This window comes from Nicotiana sylvestris, chromosome 11 (assembly GCF_000393655.2).
Source record: "Nicotiana sylvestris chromosome 11, ASM39365v2, whole genome shotgun sequence".
Lineage (NCBI taxonomy): Eukaryota > Viridiplantae > Streptophyta > Magnoliopsida > Solanales > Solanaceae > Nicotiana > Nicotiana sylvestris.
In genome coordinates, this window is record NC_091067.1 from 76678050 (window position 1) to 76692217 (window position 14168).

The 14168-nt window shown below is 38.9% G+C and overlaps 1 protein-coding gene across 4 annotated transcripts; it reads left to right on the forward strand.

The window, feature by feature from the left end:
* Nucleotides 1–197: 197 nt before the first annotated feature.
* On the forward strand, nucleotides 198–5002 carry LOC104239873 (HVA22-like protein f). 4 transcript variants are annotated; one of them, XR_011403740.1, is made up of 7 exons: nucleotides 198–417; nucleotides 609–635; nucleotides 1157–1279; nucleotides 1423–1714; nucleotides 1884–2448; nucleotides 3121–3734; nucleotides 4547–5002. XR_011403740.1 is itself a non-coding variant. In XM_009794602.2 (7 exons), exons 1-6 carry the CDS (start codon nucleotides 371–373, stop codon nucleotides 2405–2407), a joined length of 612 nt encoding a protein of 203 aa, XP_009792904.1. In that variant the 5' UTR covers nucleotides 201–370; the 3' UTR covers nucleotides 2408–2448; nucleotides 3121–4006. The 4 variants fall into 4 exon arrangements, 1 of the variants encoding a protein (XP_009792904.1); XM_009794602.2 differs by lacking the exon at nucleotides 4547–5002 and having other exon boundaries at nucleotides 201–417; nucleotides 1884–1970; nucleotides 2372–2448; nucleotides 3121–4006; XR_714260.2 differs by lacking the exon at nucleotides 4547–5002 and having other exon boundaries at nucleotides 3121–4006.
* Nucleotides 5003–14168: the final 9166 nt, after the last annotated feature.

A 14168-nucleotide genomic window follows, 5' to 3' on the forward strand; every position in this document is an offset into this window, starting at 1 on the left:
TTATTATTTTTGAATTATAATTATTTTATAAATTTTTTTATAACACAAATACATCTTTTGAATATTTATGTTATTTTTCATGAATTTGTTCTTATTAGTACGCGCGTCATCGCGTACATAAAGACTAGTTTTAATTAATTTTCCGAAGTTACCACTCATTGGCCTTTTCACTATACCGCATAGCATACCTTTGTAGGGTGTTTATGTTATTAATCACAACAAAAGACCTATTTTGGAAAGTGTTTTTTTCTTTTCCTCTTCAAAAGTACAAGCTCTGTTCCTTTCTCTGATCATAGAAACTCATTTCAAGTAGAACTCCAGCGGAGGAAATTGTAGGAAAGCTAAACTAAAAGAAATTAAATTTCCCAAAATGGGTTTTCTCACAAGTACGCTTCACTTGATCGATTTCCTCGCGTGGTAAATCTATTTTCTTTCTTACATTCTTGTTTTGCGAGCGGTAAATAAGGCGGCAAATATGGCCAAGGTTTTAGCTTTTGTAGCTTGCAGATTAGTTATTTCGCTGATCACTTTTCTTTTACTTTTCAAGTAAGTATGTATATGTGGTTGTGTATTTATACTCTCTTGTTTTTTTGCTCTGTAATTTGCAGGCCGGTACTTGCTCTTGGATATCCTCTGTAAGTGTCCCCATTTCTCCATATATGGGAAGAGTATATAAAGCAAAATGTGATCTTTCAATTCAATATATGGACATAAGCCCCTTTTTCACAACTTTTATTTCGTATCACTTGTTTCAGTTTTTGTTAATTTTTACCATTACCCACTTCTACACCCAACCAATTTAAAATCTAGTACTATCTCCGTTTCAATTAATGTGAACATATTTCTTTTTTAGCCAAAAAGAATGACCTCTTTTCATATTTGAAATCAATTTACCTTTATGCACTGATTTATAGCTACACAAAATATATATGCCCTGTCAAATAGGTTCACATGAACTGAAACGGAAACGGAGAGAGGGATAAAACATCTTTTTGTAGAAAATATTTTCCATATGAAACATTTTTCTCCATGCCAAATGCGTCCTAGCCCATATCAGAGTTTCAACTATTGAGTGCTTTTATTATCCCTTCGGTTACTGGTGTAGTATTTATTGTTGCTGGTAACGTCGTTTACCAATTCTTTTGTGGAACCGCAGATGTGCTTCAATCAGAGCGATTGAGACTGGCTCCAAGTATCACATGAGGAAGCTAGTCACATATTGGACCATCTTTTCCTTTGTTTCATTGTTCGACTGCCTTTTTGAGAAACTTATCCAATGGTAATGATATGTTTGTTCTTGTTTGAGTTTCTTAAATTCCTATGGTGAGCAGTTGAGGGCACTCCAAGAAACATATGTGGTTGAACATGAGAAATTACTCCTGTTGCATGTACTAATGTCTCTCCATTTACTTTGGCTGGCAGGGTTCCTCTGTGGCCATATATAAAATTACATACCATATGTTGGTTGGTAATACCTCAGTTTAATGGCGCGTGTTATTTTTATGGAAATCTTATTCATCCATGTTTGTCGGTGAATGTTATCACTCAGGTTTATGATGTTTACCAACGCCTTTTATGTTTGTGCTTGTCTGTCAACCTTCAAACTGTCACTGACTGGTTTAACAAGCCAATGGAAGAACCCTGTGAATCACTTGTGTCTGTGGCAAAGGAAGAAAATAGATCTGATGCTCCGGACAAGCTTAATTCAAACAAGGTACATCACATGTTACTCTAGCATGTAGCAGCCAGTTTGTGTGAGAATTAAGGCTGCGAATTCATTAAGTTAGATTTCCATCGTTGAAGCAAATGTATGACTACTTATTCCACTGGATTCTGTTGGTTCTTTTTAAAAAAGTATATTCATCATGATCTCTTATTTGCAGTCCAAGTATTTTAGTTTGAATCATCATGTAGAAGAAATCAAGACTACAAATAATAGTGATGAAGCAGGAATGCTCAATCCCAACCAGGTTCCTCAGCTGTTTTTCCTAGCTTCCTGTACTGTACTGTACTGTGTGAAACAGTTGTCAACTTCTTATTTATTGGTGTTTTACTCCTTAACGAATTGACAAGTTGCATTAGTAGTTGGGTAAAAAACTACAAATTGGTTTGCACGCACACATAAAACACACACATCATGCAGACGTTTTGCTTATTTCCAGCTAATTCATGAATGCTTCATTTGCATCGACACAGTGTACCTTCCAACCCATAAGTTAATGTATTTAACATTATGCAGCTATCAGTTTTCTTAAATGAAGCATCAATGAGAGAATTTTCCTTTTGTTAACAACCGAACTAATTCTTTTATAGTGAAAATCATTTTGTCTCTTCTCATGCCGTAAATAATAATTATTGTGCCCCTAAACAGAGGGGTGTTCCTGTTTGGGAAGATATATTAATGTGATGAAGCACATGCCAAAACATGAAGCAGCTGAGCCCAAACAGGTTATATTTCTTAGCCCTGATATATTTTCCTTAGTTAATATTATGTTTTCACAAGTATTGCCCTTGTCCCCATGTAATTATTGAGCAAACAATAGATGAATTATTAAACAAGCTGTTAATTGATGACAAGAGGAGAGCTTGATGTTCCCATGATAAAGCTAACTGTGCAAGATGGCAATTGATAATGCACACTGAGATCCTGTTTAATTGGTGCACTTTGTAAAATTAATCCTTGTTTTAGTTTGATTTAGATTCATTTATCTGGTATGGTCTCGAGCCTTGAAGCCATTTAAAAAGGGAGAGCATTGAAGCTCTTAATTTTTTTTTAAAACATCAGTACCACGTTAATCTAGCCTAGTTCTTCCTCTGTTACATTTTGTTTGGCGGGTTGGACTTGGGGAGTACAATGGTCAAACTACTTAATTTTAAGTGTGATTAGACATATATTTTTCAAGTGTTCTAAAATAAATTTTACATATGTGAAAACTGCGTAGAAAGTATTGTAAGTCACAACAGCTAAAATTAAAAGTATCATAAAATTGAAAATCCTGGTCATAGGCTCCCCAAATAGTAATAGTGCCACATTAAATGAAACAGAAGGAGTATTTGATTTTCTATATCAAGCAAAAGTAATCAGTTTGCTGGAGATTAAAATGTCTCATTGAACTGCAGGTTAAAAGGGTGAAGGAAAATCTAATTCAGATTGAGAGGAAAACGAAAGGAATGCAGGTCAAGAAAACAGCAGTTCCAGAAGATGCTGTAGAGATTAAACTCTCAGAGACCATTTCTTTGAAGCAAGTTCAGACAGAGTGGAGTTGTGCAGTATTCCAAGTGACAACAAAGTCGGAGCATGTCTTGAAGTCCCATCTTAATGGAAGGAAACATAGGGCAATGTGTGAAGGGCTGAAAACCTGCAAGCAGACAACCAAAAATGAAGGCAACGCACCTGTTGCATCAAACAAGTCAAATCAGCTTAAGCAGGAGGAAGTTAAACATGCAGCTGCAGCACGATCAGAGCACAATAGTACCAATCTAAAATTGAAAGAAAAGGTCAACCTAGCAGCTGCTGGTCAGCAAATGAAGAGTGCTGATATTACTGTTCATAATTCGACACTGTGGTGTGGTATTTGTAACAAGAGGTGCTCTGACGAGACTGCTATGGCAGCACATCTTAACGGGAGAAAGCAATGGCCAAACTTCAAAAAACAATGAGTTCGAAGGCTGTGGCAGAGAGGAATCTTGAAGAGAAAGGATCTGATGTTTCCGAGAAACTTGTTACAAACAAGGTATGTCTGATGTTACTTCAGCAAGGTGTAGCCACTTCATCAGAAAATTGGATGCTCACTTATTTTCAGCTAGTTAGATGATAATCGAGACTACTATTCTATTTCAGTCACCAAATGTCAGATTCCATGTTAGATTCTTACCATTGCGGATGTGAAATATATGACTACATATTCCACTGGTATTTTCGTTGTTGTTGTTGTTGTAAATTAAGGTAATTATTCTACTGGGCAATATAGCAACTTTGTAATAAAGCAGGAAAGGTTACCGCCAACCAGGTTCCTCAGTTGTTATTCGTAGCTCCCCGTACTGTATGAAACTGTTGTTAACTTCTCAACTTAGTAAGAAAGCATTAAAAAATCTGAATTTTCCTTAGTTAACAGCGAAATTAAATCTTTCCTTATTTAGTTTTTTTTATATTTTTGGTAATGGTGGTGTCCGGGCCAACTTGCAAGAATCTCGACTATTCCACCGGGTACCTGCTATCTGCCACCAGCATAGGTACCAGGTAACTTTGCCCACTAAGGTATCAATAGATAGGAAGAAATCACTTCTAGTATTTTTGGTCTGTACCAGGATTTGAACCTTGGTGTCCAAGGTTTGCATCAACTTAATTGACCGCTAGACCACATCCTTGGGTACCATTCTTTTCCTTACTCTCTTGTAGATTCTTTTTGAAGTTTGCATTCGATATCTTAGTATTATCTTGAGCTTCTGTTTAATTCTCATGAGAAGCTCTTAAGTTTTGTTTTTTTCTATAATCAAGCATAATCAATCTGTACGCCAGTTATTAAATTGTCCAGTGGACCTACAGGTTAAGCATTTGAAGGTAAATGTTATTCGGATTGAGAATAATATGAAAGGACTACTAGAAAGGCCAAAGCAACTGAAGAGTGCTGATGTTGCTGTTCATAATTCTACGCTGTGGCGTGGTACTTGTAACAAGAGGTGCTCTGGCGAGACTGCTATGGCTGCACATCTTAACGGGAGAAAGCACAAGACCACACTTCAAAAAACAATGAGTTCTAAGGCTGTGGCAGGGAGCTATCTCGAAGAGACTAGATTTGATGTCCCTGAGAAACTTATTGCAAACAAGGTATGTTTGATGTTACTTCAGCAAGGAGTAGCCACTTCTTTGACAAATTGGTGTCACACCTCCTTTTTGCGCGCCCGGCCCCGAAGGGTTAAATGCGCGAGGGAGTTTTTCCAATTTAAGTGACAATATTCGAAATGAGATTATTTATTTAATTCAGAGTCGCCACTTGGGAAAGGTTTGGTTTTTGGTGTCCCAAGTCACCGGTTTATCTTGAATCCCAAATCGAGGAAATTTTCGACTTTTCCAAATGAAGTCTGCGAACCAGAAATTCTAAGTAAGGAATTCTGTTGACCCGAGGGAAGGTGTTAGGCACCCTCGAATCTCGTGGTTCTAGCACGGTCGCTTAAATTGTTATAATGGCTAAATATCTGATTTAAATACATGTTATACCTTGTGTGTTTTTATTAAGTTTAAACCGCTTTTATTATTATCATTTATTTTTATAGAATTGCAACGCCGTGAAAATGCATCTCGAACCACGTCACAATCAATGCACCCGTAGTTGTTAACACATTTTGACTCCGTTGAGATTTGGATTCGGGTCACATCAATGTGCACCCGAGTTTAAGAATGTAATTTAATTAAGCCGCGCCTAAAGAGTCTAACGCGTTATTATTTTTGGGGAAGGCCATGAAATTCACTAAACGGCCTGTCCTGAATTCTAAATATTTATTATGGTTAGTTATTGAGGACCCCGCAATTTGCATTTTTATTTGGCGAGGCTCGTCTCTATCTTAGAAAGGATATCCTAAAGCGACTACATTTCTAAATGCGTTTGTCTCTAAAAATAGAAGAAGAAAGACACATGTTAATTCAAGTATATGCTTTAACCTAACCCGAATCCTTATCAATTTCTGATTAATTATTTATAAAATGGAGAGACGTCATACCTTGTGAAACATGCTTTAATTGGACAAAGAAGTTACATACGAGATTGACGAAATACAACACTTAATCCAAACGACATCCTTAAGTCGGATTTAAATTAACTTGCTTAAACAGGATTAATAGAATTCCTTATTAAAGGATATTACCGATGATGTTCAAAACTCGTTCTATAAACTGCCTAAAGAAACCAAAACTGGGTGATTCAAGACTGTATTATATTTGGCTAGATTTAACAGCCATTTGCCCTTACTTATTCAAAGCATGCTAAAAGAGTGAGTTTAATTTTAACAATCGTGTTAAATAGTTGCACATTCCATGGGTTGTATTTACATCATGTATACTACTAAACGAATCAAATGTCGCAGTTTCAGATCAACATAAACTTTAATTAGGTACAAACTTACTAAAGTATTCTCTATTAGACTAACAAACTAAAATTTACACAGCTTGACAACATTTATAAAAATTTATAAGTGAAGCAACAGATGATTATAATTCCTTCAGATCTTTCGATTCAACTTTCATTGCGACATCAGTTACATCAGACAGATTCGAAATGTGTACCTGAGGAGACGCTTACAATGAAGAAAGCAGGGGAGTCAGTTGAGCAGCAGTGTAAACGAAACAGCAGCAGTAACAGATAAATAGCAGCAGGACAAATTCCAGTGCAAGATGCAATTATAGACGAGGAAAGAGGCAGCAAAATGACAGCAATAAGCAGGGGAGTAGGATCAGAATTCAGACAAACCAATTCCAAGAGAATCAACCAATGCAAACCAACCAATAAACTCAGCTGACACTTGAAAGAAAACAGAACTGACTGAACAGGTTGAACAAACTGAGAATCGAACAAACAGCAGGAAGAAGAAAACAGTTTCTGATTTCTGTATGTTTTTCTCTCTCGTATGTGTGTCTGTATAAGCCCCTCTATTTTTTCTCACTATCTCTTTTCTTTTCAAAATCCAGTGCCAATTTTCAGTTTTTAAATCTACTTGAGTTACCAAGAAGAATTCTTTTCCAGTTTTCTGTTTTTCAGAACTCAGCTCTCAATATTCAATCCCAGTTCCCTCTGTCTATCCCCCCGTGTGTCTTGTCTATCCCCCCCTTTATAAGCCTAACATTAGGCAATTCCCCAGCCTGTTCGAACACCTCAGAAACTATTCCTTTTTAGCTGTTTTTTCCACTCAAACTTTTAAAATTAGGAACCCCCATCATATTCCCTGACAGTCCCCTTTTAACATTTATTAAACTAAAACAGGCCATGGACAGCAAGAATATAATCTGACAGTATGTGCTGTCAAACTATTTTAATCCAAAAGGGCCTTTATGCACATGTTGTGCACAAGTGCACATGCCCTCCAATTCTGACTGCAACTAAACAAAACCAATCCCTTTATATTTCTGATTCAAATACATCAATTGTAAGTAGCTATAGTTGATTCTCAATTTGATTCAAACAATGTTCAGCAAGACAAATCAAGTTGTTACCATTCAAACAGCTAAAACTATTTGACAACATGTATCGAATCGACTATACTAATTACAACATATACAATCAAAGACAAGGATTAGAATCAAACAGTATCAACAACGGGTCAGATTGCACTCGTCAATACAGAGGTTAACTTGGGGATTGATTACTCAAACAATTTCAATTCAGTCAATTATGCAGTTTACATACACACACATTATCAGTGAATGAGGAAGCATTTGATCAAATACAGAGGTCCAGGCAAGGTGTGAAAAAAAAAACAGTTGGTAAAATTCAAAACACAATTTGAACAAGATGTTTGGCCATACGAATAGACTTTTAACAAACACACGAACTGGAATAAAGAAGAGAAAACAAACTTACCTTAAAATCTTTGAAAGAAAAATCAGAAAAATCAACTTGTGTTTGAACAGACCCTTCTCAAGGTTGAACGGACTTTAATCGAAGTGTTTCTCAAATGAGAAACACTTCGATTAAGGTCCATTAGACCCTAATCTCTTGGTTTAAACAGGCACGAGGAACCCTAGGGTTCAAAAAAAAATCAGATCTGGGATTCGTGTTTCCCTAGTCAGATTCGGACCAAACCAAGCATGGTTTGGTCACGAGGGAGGTTCGGGGACTGTCTGGTGCGAAGCTGGGGTAGATCGGTGTGGATCGAGTTTTGCTCGAATCTTCAAATGAAGATTCGAGAACCTAAGGGATGATTCGAACTAAACGGCCAACAGATCCATGTTCAGGGGGGTGAGGCGGTCCTATGGTGTTAAGGTGAAGGCCACCGGCGTTCATGCCGCCGGGATTAATGGTGAGGAATAAGGGGGCGGCTAGGGTTTCGTGGGGAAGGGGATGAGGACGAAGGCGGGGGTCTTGGATAGGGGGGCAGGGTATGGTAGGAATCTTATATATGGAATGGGTAGGTTGATCTCAGCCGTTGGATGAGGCGAGATGGAAGGCCAAGATCTTTCACCTGATGGGGAAACAGTGTCGTTTCTCATGCCAGGGCTTGGGTTGGTTCGGGTAAGACGGGTCGGGTCTGTTCGTGGGTATCGGGTATGAGATCTTGGCCGTTGATCATTCAGAGATCAACGGCCCAGATCAGACCAGATTAAAACGATGTCGTTTGGATAGTTAGGGGTTGAACTAGACTGGACCGGGTAATTCTGGTTTTGGGTTGGGTTGTTTGGGCTTGTTTATTTAAAATCGGACTGGCCCAAGTCCGAAACTCTTTCTTTTTTTTTCTTTTTAATTCCTTAAATTAATTTTGCCAAATAATACCATGTAAAACATTGGACAACAATTATCGCACAATTAACATTTAATTATACTAAACACTTAATGACAAAATACAATGAAGGATGTACACATTTTATTTTTCTTTTAATAAACGGATTACGGTTCACACGACATATAGACAAATATTTTTGTTTGAATAAAACAACCATGGGCAAAATCACAAATAACTAGCAAAAAATGCCACGTAAAAATCAGCAAATGTACAACAAGACCAATTGCTATTATTTTGTTTCTTTTGGAGTGATTGTCGCGTAAAACAAAAATCACGTGCTCACAACTGCCCCTCTTTGTTCGGAAACACGAAGAGTTTTCGCGCAAAGATAAAGTGAGCGGATATGAGCGATTTTTGCCTATTGGACTACTCCGTGTGAAGCGTGTTTTGAAAGATATGACCGAATCTTCGCTTCAAAGATTTCCTACATATCCTGGGCTACACAGGAATCAGGTCAATGTAGTTCGGGAAGTTTTGGCAGCTGGGATTGCAATGCTTGCTGTTACTGCTGTTGCTGTTGTCACCGTTGCTTTACTGACCGCCTTATTACAACCAAAGAAAACTTGGAACTGAACTAAATACTTATATGCATGTCAACTGCTAGTTACAAGATTCCTCTCTATGATTCTTTTGCGACTTGATCATGGGTCTTAGCTGATTTTGCTTGGAGACTTCGATCCGAATCTTGATGCTTGCGAGTTGTAGGTGCTTGTTTAATCTCTGGGATACTCAGTGAGACGTGACTGGCAGAGTTCTAGACCTTAATCAAATCTTGAGCGATCCGCCTTCCATTTTCTCCGGTATCTCGGGACATCTTCTTTTTGTCCTTTTCTTCTTAGATTCTGAGTTGAAACTCATCTCGTGGGTCATTTCGATCCGTGTGGCTCGAGGTTAGACCTGCGGGAAAAACAAACGAATGAAATTTTCTACCCCAGTTTCACTAGGAAAATTTCGTGAATTATTCGCCAAGAAGTTCATAAAATTGATGAAAGAAGATATGAATGCTTAGTTCAGGGTTGGAGCCCTAATACCGACTAGCTGGGGAGAAGTTCAGTTTTAGAGTTGAAACTCTAATACTGACCAACTGGGGAAAAGTTCAGTTTAGGGTCGGGGCCCTAATGCTGACTAAAGAAAAAGTTCAGTTTAGGGTTTAAAACCCTAATGCTGACTGAAAGGAAAAAGTTCAGTTTAGGGTTTAAAACCCTAATGCTGACTGAAAGGAAAAAGTTCAGTTTAGGGTTTAAAACCCTAATGCTGACTGAAAGGAAAAGTTCAGTTTAGGGTTTAAAACCCTAATGCTGACTGAAAGGAAAAAAGTTCAGTTTAGGGTTTAAAACCCTAATGCTGACTAAAGGGAAAGAGTTCAGTTTAGGGTTTAAAACCCTAATGCTGACTAAAGGGAAAGAGTTCAGTTTAGGGTTTAAAACCCTAATGTTGACTGAAAGGAAAAGTTCAGTTTAGGGTTTAAAACCCTAATGCTGACTGAAAGGAAAAAGTTCAGTTTAGGGTTTAAAACCCTAATGCTGACTGAAAGGAAAAGTTCAGTTTAGGGTTTAAAACCCTAATGCTGACTAAAGGGAAAGAGTTCAGTTTAGGGTTTAAAACCCTAATGCTGACTGAAAGGAAAAGTTCAGTTTAGGGTTTAAAACCCTAATGCTGACTAAAGGGAAAGAGTTCAGTTTAGAGGTTTAAAACCCTAATGCTGACTGAAAGGAAAAGTTCAGTTTAGGGTTTAAAACCCTAATGTTGACTAAAGGGAAAGAGTTCAGTTTAGGGTTTAAAACCCTAATGCTGACTGAAAGGAAAAGTTCAGTTTAGGGTTTAAAACCCTAATGCTGACTGAAAGGAAAAGTTCAGTTTAGGGTTTAAAACCCTAATGCTGACTGAAAGGAAAAAGTTCAGTTTAGGGTTTAAAACCCTAATGCTGACTAAAGGGAAAGAGTTCAGTTTAGGGTTTAAAACCCTAATGCTGATTAAAGGAAAAAGTTCAGTTTAGGGTTTAAAACCCTAATGCTGACTGAAAGGAAAAAGTTCAGTTTAGGGTTTAAAACCCTAATGCTGACTAAAAGGAAAGAGTTCAGTTTAGGGTTTAAAACCCTAATGCTGACTTAAAGGAAAGAGTTCAGTTTAGGGTTTAAAACCCTAATGCTGACTAAAGGAAAGAGTTCAGTTTAGGGTTTAAAACCCTAATGCTGACTGAATGGAAAGAGTTCAGTTTAGGGTTTAAAACCCTAATGCTGACTGAATGGAAAGAGTTCAGTTTAGGGTTTAAAACCCTAATGCTGACTAAATGGAAAAAGTTCAGTTTAAGGTTTAAAACCCTAATGCTGACTAAATGGAAAAAGTTCAGTTTAGGGTTTAAAACCCTAATGCTGACTGAAAGGAAAGAGTTCAGTTTAGGGTTTAAAACCCTAATGCTGACTAAAGGAAAGAGTTCAGTTTAGGGTTTAAAACCCTAATGATGATTAAAGGAAAAAGTTCAGTTTAGGGTTTAAAATCCTAATGCTGACTGAATGGAAGTTCAGTTTAGGGTTTAAAACCCTAATACTGACTGGCTGGGGACAAAGTTCGAGAATACTAACCGACCTCTTTTTTTGAATTTTCTTGTTTTAGTAGAAGATAAAAGGGAGTCTCGTGGAAACTTACCTTTCGAGTGAATTTCTTATTGCCAAAATATTTCTTGTACCTATGTACCTTCTTCTTTGGGCGACACCTGCTTCTTGCACGGTTGTCTTGGATTATACCTGTTTCAACTTTTCAGACAAAGAACAATTGTTAGTTCGGAAATGACGGTCGGTTTGGTGACCTTGATCGTTCCCGTTGCTTTGTTGCGTCCTTATTTCTGTCGCGAAGTCCCGCCGTTGATTGGATTCAAATGGCGAAACTCTTTTGATTGCTCAGGCTTGTATTTCCAGATTCTGTGATGATTTGCCTCGTAAGGCTCTTTTTTTTTTGTGTCCCATCTTGCTTGGAGATTCTCAACGGGGATTTTATTGGGGATACTCTGTGGGGATTTGTACAAAAGGAAGCTCTGTGGGGGAATATTTACAAAGTGGATTCTTTGTGTGGATTTTTGTACAACGGGGCATGCTGGAGATTTGTTTCAAAGTGGGCTTTCTAGGATTTGTTGGGGTAAGCTTGTTGGGGAATTTTTACAAAGGGACTCGCTGGGGATGTGATGGGGATTTGTGTCCCATTTTTTTTTTTTTTTTTTAACAAAGGGAAGACCCTGTGGGGATCTGTACAAGAGAAAATCTGTGTGGCTTTCGCTGGAGCAGACCTTTTGGGGAATACTTACAAAGTGGATTCTTTGTGCAGATTCGTACAAAGGGAGACCCTGTGGGGATTTGTCCGAGGCGGACTTGCTGGGGAAATTTCTCTCTTTCCTCTTTACTTCGAATGCCGTCAAACATCATGATTCTTCAGGTTTGGACAGACGTACCAACGAAATGAGGTGTTTTCCTTCATGAAACAGAATTCCGTGCAACCAAACCTGCCACCTATCCTTTCCGGTATATCTAGAACTTGGGGTTAAACATGAAAGAGATTTGAAGAAAAACAAAGAAAAGAGAAAACAAATTTCAGAAAAGGAGTATCGCCTTCGGGACGAGAAAGACTTATCTGAGGAAGACAATGCTGGCTTTAAATGAACATGACATGCTTTTTGGACTGGACGCCTGATCTTCAATGAACTTGCGTTTCCCGCCGAACCAAAACGGATATGTGATTCCAAACCGGTGGAACTTTGCCGAGATCTCCTTGGGGTGGAGTCATTCTTTTCGGCCAACAGCGCCCTTTTGCGGGTTTTCGCTGGCTGACCTCTCTCATTTCTCTTCCTGTCATCGCTTGATAGCACTCTTTGCGAGTTTTTACTAAACAAGCTCTCTCATTTTGGTTTCTCTACTCCCGTCGTCTCGTGGTGCCCGAAGGTTTTCACCAACGAGACTCTCTCATTTTATCTCTCAATTTAGAGTGTGCCGGTCTCCATTCGTGACGCTTATTGGCTTCCCACTATCTTTGGTAATTTGATCTGAAAGCTTGTGCTTGGCAAAGAGAGGCAGATGATACTAACTTCTAGGCCGCTTAACGTGCCCCAGTTTCAATTTCAGGGTGAATGGGATTTTATTGTTGGTGTGACTGAACCTCAGGGAGAGGCTGCCTACGTATCCTTTCGGAATCAAGTCAAACGTAGTTTAGGCCTCAATCAATGTTTTGTTTCGTTTTTTTTAATTGATCGCCGAAGGGATGTGACCGGCTCAAATGGCTTGTAGAGAGAGTTGGTAGTGTTTGGGAGTAGTGGGGAATAAAACCTTCGTCATTTCAAATGTGTCAAGACCACTGGAGTATAATTCAAACGTAGTATCTCTTGACTGCATCTGCATTTACTGCTGTTTTGGGGTCATTTCCTTCGATATCACCTAAATACAATGCTCATCTCGGCAATATCTTCCTTATGATGTATGGGCCTTTCCAATTTGGAGCAAACTTCCCTTTTGCTTCCTGGTGATGTGGCAGAATACGCCTCAGTACCAGCTGACCTACTTCGAAATTCCTGGGTCGGACTTTCTTGTTGTAAGCACGGGCCATTCTTCGTTGGTACAACTGTCCGTGACAAACCGCGGCCATTCGCTTTTCATCAATCAAAGTCAATTGCTCTAACCGAGTCTTGACCCACTCGCTGTCTTCGATTTCTGCTTCGACAATGGTTCGAAGCGAAGGAATTTCTACCTCTGCCGGTATTACAGCCTCGGTCCCATAAACCAAAAGATAAGGAGTTGCTCCTACTAACATGCGTACCGTAGTGCGATACCCCAACAATGCAAATGGTAACTGCTCGTGCCACTGTCGGGAACTTTGGATCGTTTTCCTCAAAATCTTCTTGATGTTTTTGTTCGCCGCTTCTACAGCACCATTGGCCTTTGGCCGATAAGGAGTAGAATTCCTATGCGTTATTTTGAATTGCTCGCATACATCTCCCATCAAGTGACTGTTCAAGTTTGTTGCGTTATCTGTAATGATAGTCGCAGGAATACCGAAACGACAGATAAGATTTGAGTGTACAAAATCCACTACAGCTTTTTTAGTGACCGACTTGAGAGTGACAGCCTCTACCCATTTTGTGAAGTAATCGATGGCAACCAGTATAAATCTGTGTCCATTTGAAGCCTTTGGCTCGATTGGTCCAATGACGTCCATGCCCCAGGCGACAAATGGCCAAGGCGCAGACATGGGATGCAGTTCTGTGGAAGGTGCATGAATCAAATCACCGTGCACCTGACACTGATGACACTTCCGAACAAAGCTAAAGCAGTCCTTTTCCATGGTCATCCAGTAATAACCTGCTCGAAGGATTTTCTTCGCTAAGACATACCCGTTCATGTGAGGTCCGCACACACCTGCATGTACTTCGTGCATAATCTTTCTCGCCTCCTCGGCGTCGACACATCTTAGGAGGTTGAGGTCCGGGGTCCTCTTGTACAACAATTCACCGCTCAGAAAGAAACCACTTGCATGTCGCCTAATGGTTCTCTTTTGATCTCCAGTAGCATGCTCGGGGTATTCTTGTGTCTTCAGGAACCTCCTGATTGTTACAACCCATATCCACATGTGTTAGTTCATGCCATATATTAGTTAACATAAATCCAAGAAGGAATTATCTTTGAGATGATAAGAAGTCT

What these genes read in the sequence shown, in the direction of transcription:
- LOC104239873 (XM_009794602.2), top strand. Translation starts at nt 371, where the DNA reads ATGGGTTTTCTCACAAGTACGCTTCACTTGATCGATTTCCTCGCGTG. An exon ending in TTTGAGAAACTTATCCAATG is followed by an intron (nt 1,280 to 1,422) that starts GTAATGATATGT and finishes TTTGGCTGGCAG; the next exon opens with GGTTCCTCTGTGGCCATATA. An exon ending in ACAAGCTTAATTCAAACAAG is followed by an intron (nt 1,715 to 1,883) that starts GTACATCACATG and finishes TCTTATTTGCAG; the next exon opens with TCCAAGTATTTTAGTTTGAA.